The 26,797-nt window shown below is 28.5% G+C and overlaps 2 protein-coding genes across 4 annotated transcripts in view; one reads left to right on the forward strand and one right to left on the reverse strand.

The window, feature by feature from the left end:
* The window catches only part of LOC107441235 (tyrosine kinase receptor Cad96Ca), a 78,094-nt gene extending 76,034 nt beyond the window's left edge, over positions 1-2,060 (forward strand). Inside the window, 1 exon segment of the mRNA XM_087167563.1 lies at positions 10-2,060. Coding sequence (XP_087023689.1) covers positions 10-281 — 272 coding nt within the window. The 3' untranslated portion in view covers positions 282-2,060.
* A 35-nt stretch (positions 2,061-2,095) lies between these two features.
* LOC107441221 (small COPII coat GTPase SAR1B) lies at positions 2,096-26,768 on the reverse strand. 3 transcript variants are annotated; one of them, XM_087167588.1, is made up of 8 exons: positions 26,632-26,765; positions 26,005-26,055; positions 23,633-23,752; positions 22,143-22,262; positions 19,123-19,188; positions 17,040-17,143; positions 4,681-4,812; positions 2,096-3,555 (listed from the first exon to the last, which is right to left on the reverse strand). In XM_087167588.1, exons 2-8 carry the CDS (start codon positions 26,045-26,047, stop codon positions 3,442-3,444), a joined length of 699 nt encoding a protein of 232 aa, XP_087023714.1. In that variant the 5' UTR covers positions 26,048-26,055; positions 26,632-26,765; the 3' UTR covers positions 2,096-3,441. The 3 variants fall into 3 exon arrangements, with proteins under 3 accessions (XP_087023714.1, XP_087023712.1, XP_087023707.1); XM_087167586.1 differs by lacking the exon at positions 22,143-22,262 and having other exon boundaries at positions 26,632-26,768; XM_087167581.1 differs by lacking the exon at positions 23,633-23,752 and having other exon boundaries at positions 26,632-26,756.
* Between the last annotated feature and the right edge of the window lie 29 nt (positions 26,769-26,797).

Raw genomic sequence — 26,797 nt, forward strand, 5'->3', positions numbered from 1 at the left:
TAATTCTAGGCTCAACACCATACCCAGGATTAAGTGCAAACGAAGTGATCCGTCGAATTAGAGATGGTTACAGGCTAGAAAAGCCGGAGCACTGCAGACGAGAAATGTACAACATCATGTTTTACTGTTGGGATAAAGATCCAAAGCAGAGACCCACATTCGGAGAGCTCGTCTCTTTGCTAGACAGACTTCTAGTTAGTGAACATGTTTACATTGAACTGGAGAGATTTCCAGATCACTCCTACTACAACATCACAGACCTTTCGGGTGAAAAATTGTGATATACAACAGCTGGACTTGATAATTTTTTTTCATTTCTGTATCATACTGCATTTTATTCCATTAGTTTCATGTAACTTCATTGTAGTTGAGATACTCAATACAGAGATGCCAACCGCTCCAGACACGCCAAAATAATTAAAATAACGGTAACAGGGTTGGCAAGTTTTTGACACATGACGGTTTTTACCGTCATATCAAAAAAACCTCTGTCAAAAACCCATAGTTTTGGTAAAACTGTATTTTTAATTGAGTTTCATTTTTGGGCAATAAAATTAGAAAAAAAGTTGTTAAAAGATATTTAAGAACAGATTCTTGCATTTTCCCAACATGATTATATCAAAACATACTAAATAGAAACATACTAAATAAAACATACTAAATAGAACATTTGAAGTAAAATATTATGATACTAAACAAAAGTTTCAACATTTCCAAGCATCATTTTGTTTGGCATATTACATTACTGAAGAATGTCAAGTCATTCTTGACTTAGAGTTTGTTAGTAGTTGCAAATTTTGTTTAGCTTATTTCTAACATTTAAGAAATGCCAAATTCATTTTTTTAGTTCCTGAATTTATTAATAGTTCCAAGCTTTTTTGTTTGTTCGTTTATTTCTAACAATTAAGAAGTGCAAAATTTTGAATCCGTTGCAAATCAAGCTATAATGATAAAAGTATATGAATGATAAAAGTATATGAATGTATGTATTTCTTAACTATATATGAATGCGGAACTATATGAATGTTCTATAAGAATACATGTATATAGTTGCAAAATCAATAGCAATCATTTACAACATTCATTTATAAAGGCAATTATGTGAAAATAATATAAATATTGTCCGCTACATGCCATAAATTAAACAGTAGGTTTTTGACGGTTTTTACCGGTAAAAACACTGTTCTTACCACTGTCATGTCAAAAACCAGTTTTTGACGGCAAAAACCCAACCCTGAACGGTAAATAACTATGAAGTAAATTTTGCAATTTGACTATTTTTGCTTGCTCTTTAAAAGGTATAGCATTACATAAATACTATAAAGTGGTGAATTATATAAGCCTACGAATTATTTAGAAATAGTGGTGGGTAAAAATGTACTAAATTGAATTTAATCACTATTGATAAACTACCAGTTTAAAAAATATATATTTGCTTTCCGGAGCAAGTTGGCATCTCTGTCAATATGTGTGTATTTGAAATTGTGTTTGTGTTTTTTTTTTTTTTTTAACTGTCAAGAGATAAAGTTTTTTTCAAACTTTATTAATTGATAAATAAGTTATTTACAATAGAAACTGATAAAAAATCAAAGTTCGTAATAACAATAAAAATTTTAAATATCTGCATTTATCTATAATAAAAAAACTTACTATTATTCTTTATTTCAATCACTTTAAAACTTACATCATTTGGATTGTATTTAAAATGATAAAACTGTATTTTAAGAAACAGTCTAATTTAATTGTGTTTATCTGAATTGCATAAATATTTCATCTGCTTTTTTGGAAAATGTTAATCAGTTTTTAAAAAAAAACTTATTGTACATCTTTATGGGTACATATATTCTACATTTTTTAAAAATACATGTTCAGACTCATCATTGCCAGGCTAAAATATTAATTTGAGTTTGAACTTTTAATAATCAGACAATATAGTTAAAAAAAAATCAGTTTCAATTTAAAAGTAGTGCATTGCAATTTTTTCCTGCAAAATTTTCTCAAAACATTGTTAATTCATATATGTTGAAAAATATTCTCTGTAAATAAAATTCTTAAACATAGCAGAGTGTATTTCTGTGATTAAAAAACAAACAAGTTCTATTTTATACAAATAATTTTATTGCATGTACTGCACTGCAATACGATTTTATATTTTTATAGAAATATGAAAAAACTGTGAGTCACAAAAGATTTGTAATCAATTATAAGAACATATTTTCAACAGATCGATGAAATTGCTGATGTTATCGTTGCATGACATATTGTAATGAAAGTTTAATTAGACAACCTTTATTCACTTTAAAGTAGAAATTAGCCAATGCAAAAGTCAGGACTATCACAAATCAATTATCTTATTGGCACTGTATTTGAGTTATTTACATTTATGAAAAAGCACTATTAAGCAAAATAATTTTACAGCAAAGTTTCTGCTATAATGTGCGCAAACAATGGATTGCACTTCAAAAAATTGTTATGCATTTAAATATGATTATCATGCACAGATAACAAAAATGTGCAACAAGTCTCTCAGATTAATATCAACAAGGGGATACTCTTAGTAAAAGCAAGTCTAGCAGATTCAATCCTTTGGATATTCTAAATCACAATAAATTCATTCAAAAAAAAAGTGCAAAATAAAAGGAAAAAAAATTATCAATTAACAAATTCATTTCATATTGCAATGTTATTTCATTATTTAAACATTATAAAATTTAAAGTAATATTTTAGCGATATTTCTTTCCTACATTTTACAGAACAATTACATGCATTAGATAATAATTTTTAACTTTAATGTAAAAAAAAAAAATAAGGCATTTTGCAGGAGGCTTAGTAAACAATAGATTCACAGTAAAAGATACACATTAACAATGCTAAAAGCCATATGTTTTAAGTAATTTAAGCAATTTGACCGTTACTGTGCTGATTGATTATAAAGGACTCAATTTAAACATGGATAAATCCTACAGATGAATAAAATTTTTAAACTTCTATAATTTATAAATTAAATATTTAACATACTAAAATAATAAATATTAATACTTAGAATATACATATAAGATAAAATCAAACAAGATATCAAAATAAAGCTACTCATTTAAAGAGATGCACCAAAGCTAATGTAACTTTCCAAATATAACACTCTATATGATAAATAAAAATTTTCAAAGAAACATTTTTATCGTGGTAATTAACAGGATTGTTTTTTTCAGTAGTCCAGAAATCTTAACAGAAAAGCAGTTTTGTTAGTTTTAACAAATTGAAAACAGTTAAAACTGAAATAAGGTAAAAGTTTTTTTAATATATATATTCGAAGAGAAAAATTCTCAAAGTTTTTAAGAATTGTCAACAAGCTTTATAATGTTCAAAACTTTTCTATTTTAAGTCTCATTATTTGGTGATTCAATAAGAGTCTCTAAATAAAACAAAATTAATTTATTGAGCTATATATATTGAGCCAGCCAACGAAATCCTTCACCATAACCTTGTCTTTTTAGAACACTGCACATAAAAAGTTCTATAGGCCTTCCAGGAATTTCTGATCTAGCTATTTTTCCCTAAAATAAACAAAGATTAAGTTAATTTTTATGTGAAAACTTTGATAATTTACTACTTCTAAGATAAAGATTTCTAAGATTCTTCTTAATAAGTTCTACAACAAAATGAATAAAAACATATAACGTTTAATGGACCATATAAGAATTCCTGATCTTGCTATCAATTCCCTAAAATAATGTGAAAAATTTAATTTCGAACTTCCGTATTCATAAATCTAAAAAAAAATTTTAAATTAGATGTGCTCAGCTAGCTGCCCTTGAATATTCAACGTGTAGCTCCCTGTTTTCATTCCGGAAATTAATGAAAAACTGCACAATTAGAATTTTAAAAAATCATAACCATTTTTAAAGCTAATCTCAATAATTTTTAGAAAACATTAAAATTAAAATATAAAAATGTATATTTAACGGGACAAAAGATTTGTATTCTTTGAAGTCTTAACCTTAAGAAGGTCTGTTAAGGGACCTGAATTCTCCTAAAATAATCATTGACGTAAAATGTTTAATCTGAAATTAAACATAAGCTTTGCAAATATAATTTGCTGTACACTTTTTCTTTTAAGGCAAATTGACATTCTTTTTAATACACTATAAGAAGAGAGCAAAACCTATGGTATTGGGAACAATGCACCACCTCGAAAATGTTTAATAATGAAATCACAGAACTGATTTGATTAAATATTTAGTATAATATATTAAGCAGATAGTTTTAAATTATAAATACACACATACACTGGGTTTAAAATTAATGAAAGAAATTTTAAGAAGCTATGCAATGTTATATATTCATGGATTGTGGATGAACTTATTAGGAATTTGAAGTACACATGTTTATATTTTTCAATAATTAAATTCTTTTTTTTTTTTATGTATACTAAAGATATCAACTTTTAGCTGAATAAAATCTACAAGTGCTTCTTTTTTTATTTTATGAAGAATTTCAATTAAAGAAAAAAAATATTAAATATACTATTAAAATCTAACGAAAGCTGTAGACATAAAAGCTTTAGATTAGGTTTCTCTATAAAAAAAATCTAATTTAAAAAATACAGTAAACAAATAACTAAGGAAGGGCATTACTTTTTATAAAGCTATTCATTCAAAGTAAAAAAGAATTGCTCATACCTTTCCAGTTGTCTGTCCATGTAAACAAAAGTAGGCTCGAATTTCATCTTCACTGGCAGCCCCTGCTCTATCAATTTTATTACCCAAAATTAAAACAGGGCAACTTGATAGCTGCTCATCAGATACAAGACTCTGCAAGATAAAAAAATATTTAGGTATTTTAATTACAACTTTTATGTTTTGTTTAACGCTTTTTGATTATAACTTTGGTAACTTTCAATTCTCCACCACAACAAAAATTTAAAAAAAAAAGAGGCCAGATTATAAAAAAAAAACTGCTAAAAATAATCCTTTCATTTTAGATTTAAGTAATGCATAGCTGCCATCATTTTAAAACATAAAAATAGCAAGATTTTTACTTTAATAAACCATATAACAAAAAATAACTACGTAATAATATTTTCCCCACAAAATAAAGATTTTCCAAAACATATCCTTTTGTAAAAAATTTTTAAAAAATGCAACTTTACAATTCAATTACTCCACAACTAACATACATTTAAGCATTCAAACGCAATGTTCATCTTCACACATCAGAAAATATGGCAGAAAAAGTTTTATAATTCCGCAAATAATTTAATTCAAGTGGATTTTTTCTTTTAAAAAAACTTTCAACTTTGATACAAAATAACTAAAAACTAATGTTCTCTTATTTAAATTAAAATAGAAGCTATGCATATTCCTCGCTATTACTTGCTAACTCTGAGTATTAATTGCACAATTTTCACTTCCCTTGCTTATTCTACCTTTCCTAATTTTAAAATGACATAGGTATGCATAAAAACGCAAAATAAAATTAGAACTACACATATTTAAACATTGAAAATGAAAATTCTAATCGAAAAAGATTGTGATCTCTTTTTTAATAATTTTTAATTTTTCGAGAACATTCAAACTGTTTAAATTATTAAATGTAGTAAAATAGACATTCAAACCATAAAATTTTATAAGATCAATTTACTCCTATTTCTTACACAGCGATAAATAAGTTTAAATTATCAAATTCAACCTGAAAGAAAGCAAAATTAAAACAACATATGTGTGTTTAAAGATTTGAATTATAAATTATTTCTTGTAAATGAATAAGAACTTTAACAAAACTGAATGATACAATAGAACAGAGAAATTTTGCATCACACAAGCGCCACTTTGACGAAAAGAAAAAGTTAAAGATACACCTAAATAGAAGAAAGCAAGGAAGAATTTTAATAATCTCTTTACTATTAGCCTATATAAAAAGATATTTTTTTTTAAGAAGGCAGAATGCTTGCATACATTTAATTTTGAAAAAACTTACTTCTTGATGAAAGATAATTTTTAGATTTAATGGGAAACAATTCTTAGCATTATTAATCCTTTAAGAAGGTCCGTAAAAGAAATCTGGTGCCACTTAGCAAACCAACCAAGAAAGTTAAATTTTTCTTTTTTATCATGCACTGTTATGTAAGTAAAGATATTTGCAACCAATACCCTACAGAAGTCCCTAATATAAAATTATGAGATAAGAAAAATTGCGCATATTTTCCTGATACTGTTAGTAAAATAAATACTTGAAGCTTCACCCAGTCTCTTGCTTTGGGACAAATCCGATGTTTACAATAAATTGTAGATTACAATATTGTACTGTATCCTCTTACTCAAATTTGACTGCTTTTAACACCAGATCTTATGATATAATAAGCTAGAATTTTGAGTATCAAAAAGTAGGAGACTGAGCTAAAAATAGAAATGAAAATCAGACTGTATTTCTAGAAAGAGAAAAGCAAAGAGGAACATTCTCTCACATCAATGATTGGAGCTATAAAAAGAGTGGAATTATAAGATCACATGATCTTTGGTTAAAAGCAGTCAAATTATAAAAAAAGAATTCAATACAATCTTTTTAACTACAATTCTATACAATAAAGACAATTGAGATTGGCTCTGAAGTGGGGTTCAGAGAACAGACGCAGTTTCAAATATTTTCCAAACTGTAACAGGAAAAGACACACTACTTTTCTTGTCCCCGTATTATATTAGGGACTTCTTTAGGTATATTGATAGATCTGCTAAATTATGCCAGACCTCTTACAGGGAGCTTCTTAAATAATCAAAATTTATAGTAATTATTGCTCATTAACCTGGAATTTGTTGAATAAAACATTGGGTGGAGAGAAGGGAAAGTGTTGGAAAAGGGTCCTAAGTCTGATATAAATTTAATTTGATGGCTTAGTGGTTGTTAATCCATGAGCAAGTTTAAGGGAAAGGGAAGATTGTTTCTGTAAAAAATAATCTAGATGCCAAATCAGGATTGTGAAACAAAAATGTTTAAGAAAATTAAGCATGGAAACTAAGGTTGAAAAATGGATATTTATAGATATAAATTAGGCCTCAAAAGTGATGACTGGGAGTAATATTATAATCAAATCAAAATTTTTGAATGCATAATATGCATATGATGCAGAAATGGAAAAATTTCTACTATATGAAAAATAAAAAATCGAGATTGGAAAGGATTTCTGTTATTTTGATGATCCAATGTCCCTTAATTTAACAAAATATTTCAATTTGCTTAGTTGAAATTAAAAATAGGTACTTCAGGATTGTAATCTGTCTCTCAATTCTGATAATATTGTTTCCATATTTCACAAGGTGTTTCGGTTTAACAATATATATATATATATATATATATATATATATATATATATATATATATATATATATATATGTAACATAAAAAGCTTCAATTAATCTTTTTATGTTAGTTTCTTCGTTATAAAACAACTCCTAATTTATTACTACTTAATTCTTCAAATCGAAGCACTTTATGATACTTTTAAGAAACCACATCCTGTTTCTAAATCTATTTTTAGCCAACTATACATAAATTTAAATAAAGATACTTTTCCTTTTAAGCCTTGTGAGAATCGCGTGATATATTTAATTAACCAATAGTAATTTCTGAGTTTTCCCTCTTTTCCCTAAATAGAGACATTTTAGGATTTTTTGCAAGATTTTCCCTACCAGAAAGACTGTTTGCTGATGGAGTAAACATCACTTTTTCGCTCCCACTCAACTAAGAATGATCAAATAAAAGTTTCTCTGATTTAATTTAAATCCTGTGTCTGTTTTCCTGCTCGGTCCGACTGCATCATTTTACAAGCCGAGCAGGATTTTAAGAACTGATGAAACGGGCGCAGGATAATATTAAATGCTTCTTCAAAACATAAAAATAAAAAATTAACTAAAAGAACACACTTCTACTATGATGGAAGATTTGAGCCTTTTAACGAACGGATCGAAGACTTCACAGAGAATGCTTAGCAGTTCATTGCCAATGCTGCGAAATTAATTGGATTTGGATGAACCTTGAAAGCATAGTCTGCAAATTTATCAATTTCGGCGTTAGTCAGTGACTCATCTTAACGAAGAAGATGGTTTATTCCCCTTTTCTACTAACTCTTCTCGTGTTTACTCTTGGAATGGTGCGACTATGGAGAAAACATTAAGAAAAAAAAAAAAATGTTTCGTTTACCCTTTTCGAGAATTCCATGCCTCTAAAGACCATCTGTTCCATATTTGTGAGTTCCTGCTTATTTCAAAGTGACAGCGATTCTACATTTCCAGAAGTTCATCTTAATGGCTACGATTCTGTTCGCGTGTGCAGTTTAGTGATAATACAGTGATTCGCGCAGTGATTCCCAGTGTTTAGTGATAATCCTCGATGGAAAATTCTTCAATGGTATTCATATAATGAAAATTTACTTCGATCCGTGCTTTTGTTTTGATAAAAATTTACAAATATTTTTTGATTATCAAAATACTTTTAGGGGTTTGAATTTGAAAAATTTGGTGCAAAAAATTTACATAAGTTTCCGTAGTTATTGATTTAGATGCAAAAGACCACATATATCGAGTGTGATGATCAATTACTAAAGTTAAATACTTTTTGGTAGAATTGTAATAATTAAAACCACCTACACTATCGATTGCAATTATTTCAAAAGGTTTGTCAACTGGGGGCATTTCCTGAAGTAACCCAAATCTTTTCTGTCTAGGTTTTTTATTAATTTGACAAGTATGACAATGTTTGTTAAAATTTGTAATGTCCAAAGTAATATTTTCCCAATAGTAAACAGGAGTAAGTAAATTAATAGTCTTTTGAATTCCCGGATGGCCAAATTTTTTATGAGTAATTTCAAGTAATTTATGCCTTAAAGAAAATGGAACAACAATTTTGGTAAAACCCTTTTTACGTATACACAAAACATTATCTATTTTAATAAAATTTCCAGTTAAATTATCATTTTGTTGGGCTTCGCGAATTTCATCTAATTGCAAAAGATGTGAAAAATGGCTTACATTATTTAAATCAACATTACTATTGTGTTCAATATTGTCAGGAATATCACGGGATAACATGTCAGCTTCAAAGTTTAAGGTGCCTTTTGTGTATTTTATATCATAATCATACATACTTAATAGTAAAGACCATCGGAACAATCTACCTTTTAGATTTTTAACATTTTTTAACCAAACTAAGGCCGCATGATCTGTATGTATGGTAAATTTATTTCCAAATAAATAGTGATAAAATTTGTTTAATGCATCAACAATAGCAAGACATTCCAGTTCTGATAGCATAATTTTTCTCATAGTCTCTAAGAGAACGAGAATGGAATGCTATTGGATGTAAGACACCTGAAACATCTGGCTGTTTCAAAATTGCTCCAACACCACTTTGACTTGCATCAACAAAAATATGACATGGTAACTTAGGGTTAAATATTTTCAAAATTGGTTTACAAACTAAAGCATTTTTTAAAAATTCGAATGCTTCTTGACATTTGGGAGTCCAACACCATATTGTATTTTTCTTTAAGAGATTATTTAAAGGTGCTCTAAGTTTAGCATAATTATTTATAAATTTATTATACACATTTATTGAACCTAAAAATCGTTGAAGAGATTTAACATTAGTTGGAGGTTTCAAGTTTTTAATTGCTTCAATGTTGTTGTTATCAGGAGTTACTACACCATTAGATATTTCATAACCTAAAAATTGAATTTTAGTTTGCAAAAAAGAACATTTAGAAGCTTTTAATTTTAAGTTTTCAAATCTACACATTTCAAAAATTTCCTTTAGATGATTTAAATGTTCTTCAAAATTATTAGAATAAATTATGATATCATCAAAATAATTAGCTGCAAATGAAACTTTATGTTTAGTGAGTATTCTACGTATTGTTCTTTGAAAAATACTAGGGGCGTTCTTCCACCCAAATGGCAATCTTAACCATTCGTATAACCCACTATTGGTGACAAAAACAAGTTTTTCAGTGTCCTCAGGGTTGATTGGAATTTGCCAATAACCACTTACCATATCTAGCCTACTAAAATAAACACTGTTCCCTAATTTATCTATAAGAGTTTCTATAAGAGGTAATGGTTCTGCATCCGATTTAGTAATTTGATTTAATCTTCTTCAAGTTCAATACCCAATCTAAAAGGATATGGGGCGATAGTAGTTTCTCTCTGTGGTGAAAACCAAAAAAATTTAAACTTAAGCATCTTTTGAAACTAGGATCTTCCAGCACATCATTGTTGAGACTAGGGACTGTTTTCCTCCTTTTGGGGAATACAGCCCCTAATCCAGCAAAAATTTTCCCCTAACAACACTGAAATCCTAAATTTCAGATTAAGGACCATTGTGTCAAATTTTTTATATATTTTATTTTCAAGATGTACAAATTCTGAAGAAAAATTTTTTTTTGGAAAAAGTGTCAATTTGTATTTGTATATCTCATATCACTTGTATTTTCATGTTTTTAATATTTGCATTTTTAGAAAATTTTTAAAAAATTTTCTTATAGTGAAAAGTTTATTTTAATTGTGTTAGCATGAGTAATAACTTTATTTACAGTGATTTTCAAAAAGGACTGAAAAAACTTAAATCACAAAAAGTATTGAAAATGAAGATCTAACACTTCATTTTGATGGTAGCGCTACTTCAATTTTTTTTTCTCGAGACTTTCATGAAATTTTTTTATATTGTGTACTTATATGTATTTTTTATAATTCATATTACTTTGAAATCTTGTTAAAAGTACAATTTGATTTTTTTTTTATTGTGTCATCATAGGGAAAGTTTTGCAAAAAGATAAATTTTAAAATTTTTGATAATAGTTAAAAATTTTTCGGCGAGGGGGGATGTAACATAAAAAGCTTCAATTAATCTTTTTATGTTAGTTTCTTCGTTATAAAACAACTCCTAATTTATTACTACTTAATTCTTCAAATCGAAGCACTTTATGATACTTTTAAGAAACCACATCCTGTTTCTAAATCTATTTTTAGCCAACTATACATAAATTTAAATAAAGATACTTTTCCTTTTAAGCCTTGTGAGAATCGCGTGATATATTTAATTAACCAATAGTAATTTCTGAGTTTTCCCTCTTTTCCCTAAATAGAGACATTTTAGGATTTTTTGCAAGATTTTCCCTACCAGAAAGACTGTTTGCTGATGGAGTAAACATCACTTTTTCGCTCCCACTCAACTAAGAATGATCAAATAAAAGTTTCTCTGATTTAATTTAAATCCTGTGTCTGTTTTCCTGCTCGGTCCGACTGCATCATTTTACATATATATATATATATATATATATATATATATACAGTAGAACCCGTTTAAGAAGTTTTTCAAGGGAGTGGAAATAAACGACTTATTAAACGGGAAAACTTATTAAACGGTGAAACTTAAAAACACATTAATAAAAAACTAAAAAATTTGAAATTGTGTAAATTATATTAAATTCTCAGCCTAATGAAATAAATATTGAATTTTAATATTCATTTAGAAAAAAAATTGCTAATAAATAAAAACAAAGTAACCTACTTTATTTTTTGTTTCATACAATGTAATATACGTTGTTACAATAATTGACTAAATTTCTGTGAGAAAAAATCGTGTAAAGTGGTTTGTTTTTGTCTTTTCTCACCTACCTTTAAGTGAAAATTGTCCAACTGCTGTAAAAATGTAAACATTTCCGGGGGTACATTTTCAACAGTGTAAATAAATTTCCTAAAAGTATCCAGCCCTTTCCTGGCATCAGAAAAGCTAGGTGGTTTAGCAATATCTTCTTCAGTTTCACTGAATTCTTCTGTATCATTTGTAACATCACAAATATCCTCTAATGTCAGCATATCACAAGGTAAAATTTCGTCGTCAACGGATACATATTCTTCAAACGATGCTGTGAAATTAAGTTTATTTTTGAATGACTTCCAATCATTAACAAAATTTAAGTTTGTTTCTTCGTCTTCATCTGATATTTCATATTCAGCTTCTAAGAGATATTCTTCAGTTGTATCTCCGTCAGAGAATCCAGCTTTCCGAAAACAGTTAGCAATGGCAGATGGTATTATTAATTCCCATGCTGATACAATTAACTCAATCACTTCTAACATATTGACTTTTTTTAGCTCTCCAGTATTTTCAAGTCCTTCCAGCATCCGTTTCACAAGTCGCATTTTATAATGCTGCTTAAATACCTTAATAACTCCCTGATCCATTGGGTGTAGAACAGAAGTAGAATTTGGTGGTAAGAACTGCAACTTGATGTTAGTGTACTTATTCTCCTTGGAATGAGCAGCGCAGTTGTCTACGAAGATTATGATGTTTCGTTTTTCTGATTGACTGACGAAGATTATGATGTTTCGTCCACATTCATCCATGTTAAAAATGTTCTTTGGTTGATACCCTGAAATAATTTCAGGTAATTTAGCTTTCCATTCTTCAGCTTCTGGTAAATCAACGCTGTTACAATCTCCTTTAATTGTTTTATAAACTAGACCAGCTCTTTTTTTCATCCGATCAATCCATCCATTGGAAGGCGTAAAATCAACATTCAATTTCTCCGCAATCTCTAATGCTTTTCCTCTAAGAAGAGTTCCGTTGACAGGTATGTTGGCGGATCTTGCTTGTTTAAACCATATCATCAGTTTCTCTTCAATATTTTCGTATTTTCCTTTCTTCACTTTCTGGGATGCACCGGAACAAGAAGAGTTTAAGATGTCTTTCTTAGCAATAATGCCATTTAACGTAGTAACAGGAAGATCTAAATTTTTTGCTATTTGAACTCGTGTTAATTGAGGATAGCTGTCAACAGCTTTTAAAATTTTTACTTTGTCATCAATAGATAGAGCTTTACGCTTAATGCCTTTACAGGACATTTTCCACAAAAATCAAACTTTTTACGATGATTTTTAAGATAACATAAGCGCCTATACTAAGAAAATTTTCAACGAAATGCTGCTAAATGTTTAGATGTATCTTTCTCTTCAGTTATTGAATGGGTGTGGACAGCAGTGAAGTTCGTGAGTCACCAGGCTATTCATTTAAGGTGGACACAATGACAAAGCTATTCCCTACATTCTTATCAGTTTCATAGTTCATCTAAAGGTTCACATTCCTTTGCTCACACCTGTTCCTGATAAGTCACCTTTCTTTGTAACAAAGGAGTGATGAAGGTCAGTGGTCAGTACCCATACATGTGTTTGTAAGGGCAAGTTAAAACTAAATAAGACATTTTAAATAAAATTTTAAAAAATTGAAATTAGGAGTGGAAACTTCTTAAACGGGAAAAAAACTTCTTATAAAAGTAAATTTAACATTATGGTAATTGGTTTTTTTAAAAAATAACTTCTTACGCGGGAAAACTTCTTAAAAGGGAACTTTTTAAGCGGGTTCCACTGACATATATACAGTGCACTCCCGATTATCCGGGTTAATCACCGGGACAGGTCGCACGGACAATCGAAAAACACGGATAATCCGAAAACTTCTTTTATTAAAGAAAAATTCAATATCAGCACAAAAAATTAATGACATTTGCATGCATAACATCAAACTAGAAATTTTTCTTATTAAAAAATGTGTAATGCGTCTTCGCCATGTATCGATACACATATTTTACGAACAGCAGTAATGTCACTGTAATCAAATCCTCCCATACAATCTAATAAAGTTTCCACAGAGCAGCAGAATGAGAAATTGTATTTCCCTCATTTACTACATCTTCTGCATCAGTTACTATCATCACTATTTATTCAACAACATAACGATGTCTTCATCAGTCAAATACTGGAAGCCAGGCTCACGTGCATCACTTTGAAACCAATCTTCTAAATTTTCTTCATCAAGAATTTCGAAACCTTCGATTTCTTTTGTTTGTTCGAGAATACTGTTATCATATTTTTCTTGAACATCTGAAGAGAACATACTGTTATCATATTATCTTGAACATCTGTTCATCAAGCGGTATGATCTTTCTCCAAGATCGTGATAAAGTAGACGATTTTACCTTTGACCATGCTGCTGATTTTCCATATACTGCAATCCAATAACGAATATTGCTTCCAAAAATTTGGTGTTGTTTAACTTCATGAATCAAATATTTTTAATCTTGAAAATGTTTCTCTTTATATTTTTTGTGTGACTCCGGAATGAGCACGGATAATCCTCAAACCGGATAATCCGCGCACGGATAATCGAGAGTGTACTGTATATATATATATATATAAATATATATATATATAATATATATATATAATATATATAATATATATATATATATATATATAATATATATAATATAATATAATATAATATAATATAATATAATATAATATAATATAATATAATATAATATAATATATATATACACATAGATATTTTTTAAAACAGAAAGAAACTAAGCTAAGAATTTTACTCAAATATTACTTGCATCAATTCCACAATCCATTTCTCAACACATTGAAAATTTGTTATAATAAAAATCTGGAAATTACATTAAATGTTTGTTTTCTCTTACTGCTGATATACTTATTTAATAAATACTGAAACATACATACATATTAAGCCCATATTAATTGTAAAATAAGATAGATAAAATTTTACTGAATTTTCAACATTCCAGGACGCTGGCAGAAATGGGGGAGCATGGGTGCAAGTTGGAAAAAAGGCCAAGACTGAAAATTTTTTGACTGAAATACCTAACATACACAATACCCCCTCGACATATGCAAACTATCTAAGAAAGCTTTATCATAATACATCAAGCTTAAGTACTGTACAAAAAATATTTATTCATCTGTCTTTTGATAAAATAACAACAGGACATAAGAAAGTAGACCAATAACGTAGACCTAAAAAATATATTTAAGGACAGAAAGAAAAAATTCCGATTTCCGTCTTCGAATCAGTCTTGTTTCCGTCTTACTTCCGTAGCGGACATTTTCGAAGGACGGAAATCCGTCCTGGGGACGGAAGACTTGCACCCATGTGGGGGAGAGACTGAGAAAACTGGCCGAAATAAAAGAAGCTAAAAATGACTAATACAATAGTTAATACTCTTATATATATATATATATATATATATATATATATATATATATATATATATATATATATATATATATATATATATATATATACATACAATACTTAAATTTTTTTTTAAAAAATTCATTAATATAGTATCGGTAAGTTTACAACTATTTTTAAAAAATTTTCATATTTTAGTTTCATACAGGATATTAAAATCCATAAACCTAAACTATACCTAAAACTATATATTATTTAAGACCCAGTTAAAATATTCATATTTAACAGCCTTTGATTATACAAATTAGTAAGCCGTTTGTCGTATTACATATGTTTAGTATGTGATTCAATTTAACAGTATTAATAAAACTTGATTATGACATTTTAACAGTTTGTTATATAAGTATAAAATTAGGTTAAACTACACTCATCTACCTAAAATATTGAAGAATTTCAATTATTTAAATTTTATGAATTCCATTAATTGACTTTTCCTTCTAGTCTTTACTGATCTCAAGATTATATATCAAATAGCCTAGAAATTAATATTACTAAACTAGATTGTAATTATGACAGGGTTCCACTCTTTTATCAAAGCAAAATGTAAACTTTTGTAAAAATAAACTCACAGTGACAATTAATTACTGAACTGTTTACTTTAAAGAACAGTTGGGAATTTCAACAAAAATGTTGCTGCTTTAAAACTTACTGTTACTTATTACACATTGAAATATGCACATTTAATTCTTTGTGTTTTTTAGAAATGGTTTCAATTATGAACTCCAGTTCAAAAATTTTTTGCTGTTACAAATTTTTTTTATGGCTTTCCTTCTTTTCTATAAGCAATAGTGCTACCAGTAGAACTTAATTTCTTTAACTCTGTTGATTTCAAAGGTCAATGCGGATCTCAAACTTAAGTACCTTAGAACTGTCCAAAAGGCAGGTGCAATATCCTGCTCATCCCTCCCCCACATTCATTGGGTCATCATTCGAGGTCATTAGGAAGAAAATATTAATGAGGGGACTAGAGCCAAGTGCATGCCCTTTCCTTATCTATTGCCCTATTCACTCATCCCTTCTTGCCTCTCAAAATGACCTTTCAAATTGACCCTTCTTGTCTCAAACCTTTGATGAAGTTTTTTCCCCCATAATATTGATAAATGTGTACCGTCACAAGTATGACAAGCTTTTTATTTTGCTTACAATACTTCTCCCCTTAGCCATTAGGAAATGTGTTTAGCGTGTTTTAAGAAGTACTAAATCAGGATGCGTAGCCAAATCTTTTAACAAAAAATAAGCACCTTTTAAGAACTTTGTAAGCACTGAAAATATATTTTTAAGCACTATATACTTTAACAAAAAAGCAAAATAATTTTCAAAGTCTTTACTCGATCATGATAAAATAACTAGTTTCTGACAAAGAACTCTTTTCTTCATTATATTAGCCATTATAAAATGATCAAGAGAATTTTCGGTTCGATATTAGAGGGTGGAAAATGAAGCCTGAAATTGACAATATCTTGCAAAATGCAACAGAGTTGCACATGAGAGTGCAATCCCAGCTCAGAAGATGCCCATGCGGACTCACAAGTTTTCATCAAACATGTAGAAAGCAGAATGATTTGCGCCTTCATACGCTATGGACTAACAAATAGATTGTGGTTGAATGAATTGTGAAAACGTTGAATAGAACAATGTGAAAAGCAGGATTTTGCATAATACATGGCGAAAATGGACGCGGTCAAGAAAAAGAAAAAAAAGAAAAGAAATCACATTTTTGAAAAGGAAAAATTAAGCACTTTTTAAAAACACCTAATGAAAAGTGCACCTTCAAGGGCTTTTAAAAAATAAAAATCGAAATTAAGCACCTTTAAGCATTTTTTAAAAATGCTATGCACAATGTAAATATATACATATACAACACATTATTTAGCCAATTTAACTTAGTTCATAATGCATGAAACTGAAAATAATTGAGATTCTACAAACTTACATCTAGTTCTACTTTTGCTTCAGGAAATCTCTCACGATCAAATGCATCAATTAAGAAAACAATTGCATCCACAGCAGGAAAATAATCTTTCCATACTCTCCTCGCTGAAAGCAGAACATAAAGAAATAATTAAAAACCTTATTAAATTTGTTTGCATACCTTTTTGAAAATCTCATATTGTAATAAAATAAATAGTAAATAGGCATCACTTGCTCAAATGCACCTCAAAAGCAAACATTACATATGAAAAACATATGAAAAAAATGCTCTATTCTAAAAACAATTTAGGTATATGTATTATACAAAAATGGATACTTAGTCATTGAAATTATTATAAAATATTTTTGTTACTTCTGTACTAAATTTGCTACACAAAAATAACGCTTTCATTTCCTCTTAAAATACTTTTGTTTTGTAAAACTGCTGAATTGAGAAATAATTTTAAAAAAATGAACTTTGTATTAAGTTTTCATTAACAAATTTCACATAATAGGATATTTTTAACTTCTTATAAATCATAAGATAATTTTTGTATCTTTAATGTAACAGCACATTTATTGTTGATTTTATTTATGTATTTTGGTCTTACAATTAAAATATTTTCTTTGAAAACTGTACTCTTTTATAAGACTCACAACAGGAAAAAACAAACCAAATAAGATTAGCAAAATTTAGAATCTTAGAACTTATATGTACCCAAAGGAAATAAATCAAAATTTTTCATTATGAATAGGTGGAAAATCTAAACTTATGTGCATACAAAATCTTAATTTTCATTAGCTTATCATACAATAAATAAATGAGTAAATCAAAATTAAACCAAAGCTTTAAATAAACTATTAGTACAAATCTTTATTCTTGACACATGAAACATAAAAAGAATCAAGAATTTTTTATAAACATTCAAAGTGTCCAATTTACAATTATGTCACGAAAAATTGAAAACTATTACATTCATTGAACATTAATTTTATGCAGGAATTTAAAATATCTTAAAATAGAGAACAAATACATAAAAAAGTTAGAAGAGTGTACAGCTACATTGAACAGGTTTCCATGCAGTATAAAATAGTATAAATATATAACCAATTACAAGTGTCTTGAATAATTTTGTTAAAAAAAATTAGTATTTTAAGTTCATTTTGGTAGTATATTAGAATTTAATTCTATCATTGATGTATAAAGAATAATAAATATACGTAATAACACAATATAGATTTTAAAAACTTATAAAATTAACTTAACTAATTAATTTATTTCTTAAAAAAAATTGAGGTTATCTTTTTGAATTGCACAAGCTTCCCATGCATAATAATACTACAACACAACATACTTGGAAAAAAAATTTCAGTTTATTTCGTATCTAATTCCATACAAAACCGAAGTTTTTCTTCAAGAAAATCATAACTTTACTTTATCAGAACCATATTGTATTAACTTATGAAAAAAATTTTGTAAGATACTAAGAATAAAAAAGAAGTGTGAAACATCAATTCCATTAAATTGAATGTGAGCCAAAGCAAAAGTAAAATTATAAATTGAAACATTCAAGTGTTTAAAATATAAACAAAGTTGCAATACATAGGAAACTAAATACTTTATTAAATGAACAGTTTTATCCCTCATGTTTTAAAATGAAGACACAGAAGAAAAATTTTTAAAGCAAAGCAAATTAATATATTTAAAATAGATTTCCTTCTAAAACTATTATAATAAAAAAAGAAAAATTTGAGGTCAAATAAATATTAGAACAAAACCACTAATGAATGAGTTTTCAGTTAAATTTATATATTTACAATCATTAATATTTCATTCTCAAATATAAACAATACCTGTTAAAAATTAAACTTCCTTGTCAAAAATAGTAATTGCCAAGCAGAAGACTAATAAAAATAGAAAACCAAATTAAAAAGAAATTAGAATTGACTGCTAATTTTTTTATACACTAGACTTTATTTAAAAAAATGATTTAAATTATTCATAAACTTATAAATCAGGAAACCTGTCAAGAAACTTCTGAAATTTAATTTTGACTAAAAATCATCTTAGTTTTTAATCAACTAAAAAAGTTAAAATAAGTTACCTTGATGATGGCCTCCAAGATCAAATGTGGTAAATCTCATATTTCCTATAGCTAATTCTTCTGAAGCTAAATATGATAAATAAAAAAAACAAAAATTTAATGAGAAATATATGCAGTTGAAAATAGTTGCTATTAGTTAGAATGGCATGCAAATTATTTTCAGCAATAATATATACATGAGAAACTTGTCTCAGCTTCAAAATAAACTAGAACAATATATTTTAATAACAATAAAAACATATATTTATCACGCTTATATTATATACTATGTTAACCCCTTAATGATCCGTTAATTTTCAAGAAAACGGTCATAAAAGTGCCTATTTTTTTGGCTTTTGTATTTATATTACATATTTGATTAGTGCTGACATCTAGTTTAAAATAAACTATCTACAATTACCTTAAAAATATCCTGGTACTGCCATCTGGTGTGTAAAATGAGAAATGAAATGTCTTCCGGACAAAAGAAATGAATTAGTTTTATTCTTATTGGCGCGTTACTACTGAACACTCCAGCCCGTCAATATCACGGGAGCGAGAAATATAGAGCGAAACCCAGAGCCGTCTTAATAGCATGCAGGGCCCCCGGGCAAACAAATGTTTTGGGCCCTTATAGCAGGTCATACTGCTTAAAATCGAAATAAAAAACTTCACATACATAAAATAAAGCATTTTTAGCATATGCAATAATTTTACCAAATTTAAATACATTTTGATTACCCCAAAAAACTGAATTTACATGAAAACTTCATTAGAAAGTAGAAAAATAGATTTCGGTTGACAAAGTTTCCCTGGTGATAAACTATTAAAATTATTGCTGTTTGCATGATTATCAATCACTATTTGCAGAAAGGAAAACAAAATGCATACTTTATACATTTTGTTTATTCTTAGTATTTTTAAATACAATTTATAAAAAGTAAGATCCTCAAGGGCCCCCTGAGTGCCTGGGACCCTTTGGCACTGCCCGGGTGTGCCCATGAGTAAAGACGGTACTGGCGAAACCGCACCCCATCATTTTCATGAGAGCGAGAAGGAAGGGCTTAGCTAAAGATATGTAATTTCTCTAAAACTGTATATCATGCATTGAAAATAAAAAATACTCCTAAAAAACTAGTATGTGCTTTCCCATTTCATGTGTTTCTAATAAAAATGTAGCAAAAAACATGTGACACATCCCCAGAACTAAAGGAATTTTTTTTTCTCTGCTTGACCATCAATTCCTGATCACCAAACTCGTCAAAAGCAATTTTAATGTTTCATTTAACAGCTGTAAATGAAAAAGGTTTCTCAATCTAAAACAAGATAAAATATAATAGAATTTTTTTTTTTTTTAAATGTTTGTTGAATTAATTTTTATATTGGAGCAAAGAGCTGATTTCAAACTTGATGATGCAGCAAAATGATGAAAAGTGTAAAAAAAATCCATCGAAATTTAAATAGGTCGGTACTTTATTTGCATCACACTAGAGCTGCACAGTGTGGTATTGGTGACAGTCTAGGAAACATCCCTGAGGATGATCCACAGACCTTCCATCGCAATTTTGATCCTCTGCAGAGGGGATTCTGCTTTGGTAGGCCGATGACCTATCTGCAAAGTCTAGCACTTCACGGTAAAACAGTATAACTAGGACCGATATTGCACACGCTCAGTCAAGATGATGAAAGTGGTCACCCACCCGCTTACTTGACCACAGCCAGTGACTAGAGTTCGACGTTCTACTTGAAACAGTGTCTTTGCGATTAGTATACAATTTTTCATTTCATCATTATGAAGAATGTACACCCTTGTGCAAATTAATTGAAACAAACTTTTTTTTTCGTGTTTTTTACACCCGCAAAAGAAGATGTTTTGGGGTTGTTTCGGTTGCAATGGGTTTGGACCTTGGCAGCCTATTGACGGTATGATGCGTTCTGAGCAGTACATTACTATTCTAGGTAAATAAGTTGTTCCAGAGTTGAAGAAACGATACCCTGATGGAACAGGGATTTTTCAACAGGATTTAGCTCCTTGCCATACGTCCAAAATTGTCAAGAAATTCATGTCTGAGAATCAAATTGAGACATTGGAATGGCCAGGGAACTCTCCGGATATCAACCCAATTGAGAATCTCTGAGCCATATGCAAGAATTGCCTGTTAAGTATGGACTGTACAACTATGGAGAAGCTAATCACGGCGTTAATTCATGTGTGGTACAAGGACATAAATATTATAAATGACTGTAAAATATTAGTGGAATCCATTCCGGATCGTGTCCAAATGTTAATAAAGTGTCGTGGAGATCATATTATGTACTAAAAATTTTTGAGTTTGTATAAATTTAAATAAAATAGCATTTTCTCTTAGTTTCTGAATTTATTGAGTTTGTTTCAATTAATTTGCACAAGGGTATAATTTTACATGGCAAAATTCAAAATTTGAGCAAAATCGATTGAAGTGTTCCTGAGAAACTGAATTTTAAATACCTGACTATTTTAAAATTTGATTTTTCAGGATATAAAGTACGTTTTTACGACTGATTTCGTGACTTAAAATACAATTTGCATTATTTAGTTGGCATATTTGAAGTCACCTGCTTGAACCATTGAATCCTTGAACGTGAAGATCCGATCACTAGATCAAAAGTTATGCAGGGTGGTCCATTTTTTTTATTTTTCTCCATACTTTATTTCTTGGAAGATATATAAAAACATTAATAATTAAATCACATTTATATGATAATTTTCTAATAATTTAATATTCACTGTCCAGAAAAGCATAGAGTTTAAAGGTTAAAAGAACAAATTCATAAATAATAAACTATCTCATGAATTAACATTTCTTAATAACTCCTCATATTTATCTTAGCCATCTTTTTATTCAAAACTCATTTGAACATTGGTGTAAATTAAGTGAATATACATCACTGAAAAAGAAAATTCAATAACTATTATCAAGGTTATATCCTGTAAAATATAAAAAATTCTATCCAGTGAAAGTTAGGCATTAGAATTAGTAAGTAGCTTGTGTAATACTCACTAGGATGCAAAGTAGGTACATGCTGAGCCATTCTGTCATCTTTAAGCATATGCAATAAAGTAGTTTTACCAGCATTATCCAATCCCAAAAACAAAAGTTTCCCACTCTTTTTCCACAATCCTGTATAAAACATGCAATAAGAAACTCATGCAATGAACTGAATTTATTTAATCAATTCATAGAAACATGCTGAAGTAAAATCACAAACAAAACAGAACAATATTTTTTCAATTATTTTATACTTATTGGAGAATTTCTTCATGGAACAGAGAATTCATTAAATTTCCAATTATTTATCTAGGGGTGCACAATCTTTTTGAGTGTAGAGTCACTTGCACAGCAAACTAATGAAAGACCATACACATATTTACAGACCATACACACTTTTTATATACAGACTACATAATGCAAACTTTTGTTTTTTCCTGAAAAAAATCTCTTAAGCTACAAACAATTCTAAACAAAATTAATTACAAACAGTGAGCAGTTTAAAAGTTCACTTTTTCCTCCAAATTTCAAATTTTTTATGTTGCAGTAACGTTGTATCATTATTCTAAAAACCACATACAAATGCAAGGTGCTAATTTCCAAAAAAAAACTATAGAAAATAACTTATATTAATGACGAAATATGCATATGCACAAATAGTATCAAAAAGTCCTTATTTAAATGATGAACAGAAACTCACATGGTGTATAAACCGTGCATTTAAAGTACAGGAAGCGTATCGGATTTTAAAATCCACATAGACATTGTTAGTTATAAAAGCTCCCCACCCCCAAAAAAATTTATCAAAGCATCACTCTGATTTCCAATTCAAGTCGAAAAGTGATTACTCAAACTCTAAATTCACGCTTCGTAATATGGTATTAAAATAATGGGTTTTTAAAACCATGCAGAATTTTCTAGCAATAATCATTGAAAAATAAGAGAAACAAATTACAATAGAATCTGCGCAAGTTGAATGCATCTAAAAGTAATGACTTAAATATGATTCAAAATTTGACATTTTTGTTTATTTTTCACAAAAAAAATCACGTCTAGAAGCTCCTGCGGGCTGCATATCAACAGGTGACAGGTCATATGTGGACCGCATGCCACAGATTGTGCACCCCTTTTATACTTTACTTTTCATTTCTTAATAATTTTATTTTTCTTAATAATTTTATTTTTCTTAATAATTTTATTTTTCTTATTTTTGTTTATTCATTCAAGTTCAGATTGTTAAAAGTTGGGGGGCAAAATGGACAAACCAAAAGAGACTTGATACAAGCAAAATTAAGCAATCAATAATAACTGATCCAAACAGTTTTGAGAGTTGGCTCTTAAGAAGGATCCAAACATCCTTGTGTTTTTTGTACAGGAATAAAAATATAATGGAGTCATGTTAGTGATTGTTAGTACAATGCAGTTGAAGATTGCACTCTTAATTGTCATGCTACTTTGTTGTGCTTCAAACTATAAAATGCACACCGCTATCCGTAACTTACTAGGATGAAGGGTTGGAATAGGTTGCGTCATACGATCATCCTTTAGCATACCTAATAAAGTGGTTTTACCAGCATTATCTAATCCTAAAAATATTAATTTAGCACTTTTCTTATACAAACCTGAAAGGTAAAATGAATTAATAGTTTTTCCCCTCATAGTAAAGATTGACATCATTATAAGCAACTGAGCACTAAAGTATACTACAGCAGAGAACCAATTATCCGGGATGCTTGGGACCATGGCTCTCCCGGATGTCTGAATTTCACAGTTTTCTGGATCGACCAAAAAGTGTCGTTAATTGATGTTTTATTGAATCCGAATTACAAGGGAAAAGTGTAACACATGTTAAAGTAAAAGAAAAAAGAAAAGCACTCCTAAATTTAAAAAGAATTTTAAAGCATTTTCCCCATCCCTCGTAAATCAAAGAGAAAACAAAATAAGCTCGCCACTCCTTTGAGTTTGATTGACGGTCTAAAGGAGAAAATCCTCTCCTCCTCTGGATCTAAAGATCTTCAAGGTCACGGAAGAAATGAAGTTTCTTTGGATAAATGGGGGGGATTCTCCCCTTCCTCACATTTTCCTCCACTCAACTTCAAGGATGAGTCCAATTTCCGCTTTTTTTCATAATTGTTCTAGTTTAAAATAGTGGGAAAACCGAGCAAAATTTTTCCCGGTTATCTGGATACCGGATAAATGGTTCTGTACTGTATTTCATAGTGTTTATTTAACATATGCACAAATCAATTTCAAAACAAAAGATTATTCTTAAATCACGACTGACAACTTACATAACAAACACTCGTTTCAGAAAATTTCAAATAAAAAAAATCAACTTAGTTTCTTTTAATCTCAAAAAGCTATTTATAAAGCTATTATTAAAGACAAAAAGCTATTATTAAAGACAGCGAAACATTATATAAATATCAGAAGCAGGAAAACTTAGTAAAAAGAACAAGTTATTAATTAATTCAGATAGAAAATTTATTAAGTTATTTTAACAAGAATGATTAAATTTAGCATAATTGAAATGGATCTTGCATGAAAATACATTAGTAGCAAATAGTTTTTAAAATAATAAAATAAAACTAATTAACAAAAACTAAAGATAATGCAAACTGACTTTATATAGGATGCAAATAGCTGACAACTGATGTAATGAACCCAGTCGAGCAAAGGAAAATGTAAAACAAAAAGTAGCTACACATTGAGATCACAAAAAGGACTTGTGAGCTATGCAGTAAATTCCGCTCTCAGGTTCACACAAAAGCAGTTATCTTTATAAAATACTTAAAAATTAGCTTATAGAGACTATAAATACAAAGAATAATCTTTTTAAAAAGAATTATTAATTTTAAAAACAGTTAAGAGTCTGAACCCTAATATCTGAATAAACATACTATACTGCAATAGAATCAAAAACAACTTTAAATATCTGATAAATAATTTAAAATTTTTGAAAAGTGATTTTGTATAACAAAACAGGTATTTAATAATCTTTCAAATATCACCTAAGTTTCATATAAATGTAAGAGGTGAAATATAAAAATATAGAAAAACAATATTTATAATTTGACCAAAATATTTTTTTGTATTATAACATTGCCATTTAAATAGAGTAAAACACAATGTGTAAAAGAGACAAATAATGTATTTAAGAAAAACAAATAGTTATTTACTTAATAATTCAGCAGATGAACATTTTGTATTTTGGGGGAAAAAAGGACTCTCAATGTGTTATTATAAAGGTGCGTATCCAGCATGCCTAAAATTCTTAAATCTCAGACCCCATCTTTGATCCAAAGATATAATGGAAAAAAAAAAACTACCTAACTTGCAGCAAATGAATTTGTAATTGCTCTTAACTAACAATAACTTAAATATTTTTTTAAAAAATGTCAAAAAATGGTTTATTAAAATTATTAAAAGGTATCTAGATAGTATTAGTTTAGATATAAAAGTCTTTTGGCTTTTAAAATAATTCCTAAGATTTTTTTTTTTGTTGAAAAAAAGCATGTCAAAAACATTTGTAGATGAAGGATATAGAAAAAATACTATTATTTTAACAAAAGGAAAAGTTAGAAATTTACTATAATTCTATTACTAAAGATGCGCAAAATTGTATCTTATTTTTAATTAGACATATTTATTTCAAGATAGATAAAATTGCAACACAGTTTAAAGAACAATTTTGTATATTGTCATTAAAACTGTGTTTGTTGCAGTCTTCCAGATTTTTTTTTTAATCTTAACTTTCAACCAAAAAAAGTTAAGACATTTTCTTTGATATAATCTTACAATATATGAATAAAATACAATTCTTTTATTTAAACATAATTATGTTTCAATCAAGATAATTATTCACAGAACTTACCAAGGAAACTTAAAACGCCAGCAAACCAGTCAAAGAGGAACATAGTGAAATCTAAAGAAAAAAATACTAGGTATTAATTCATTTTTAAAGATAGGCAAGAAACAAACTGAAAAATCAAGTCCTATAAAATTAAAATCGCGAAATAAATTCAAACTTAAGCTAAATCACAAACTTAAAGCAATTTTGAAACGAAGTTAACGTAACAGAACAAAAAAACAAATATCAAGAACTATTTATAAAACATTTGAAAAAATTACATAAATATTATGAGTACAAGACTAAACAACTTTATGTATACGCAGTTTGACAGATAACAAAGTAAGAGTTCATTGAATAGCTTTGAGAAATTAAAGGGAAAAAATAATATGCATGCACAGTTTATTGAATTAAACCTTTTATGAAATCAGCTTTTAATAAGAGACAACTTAATTTAGGAAAATTTGTGTGTACGCATCGAATCAACGTATCACCTGTCCTTGTAGTAAACAAACATAACATGGATAACGCAAAAAGTTTCCGGCTTTATGATGACAAGAGAATTTTTATACAAACAGAGAAGAACCTTTAATTGTTGAAAAATACAATATTTCCTAAAAATGAATTATAATTAAGAAAGTAGGACATTACCTTTTGAAGGCGTTCAGTACAAGTAATACACTACTATTTGATGCAATGATACTATGAAAAAGAAAGTTTAAAAAATTAACAAAACGATCGCAGCAGAATAAAACCAGATGTGCAAATATATTCGACTGCAGCGCCAATTCTTTTTAATTTAAAAAAAAAAATAATA

This window comes from Parasteatoda tepidariorum, chromosome 1 (genome assembly GCF_982258835.1).
Source record: "Parasteatoda tepidariorum strain Cologne lab strain chromosome 1, Ptep-v5.0, whole genome shotgun sequence".
NCBI lineage: Eukaryota > Metazoa > Arthropoda > Arachnida > Araneae > Theridiidae > Parasteatoda > Parasteatoda tepidariorum.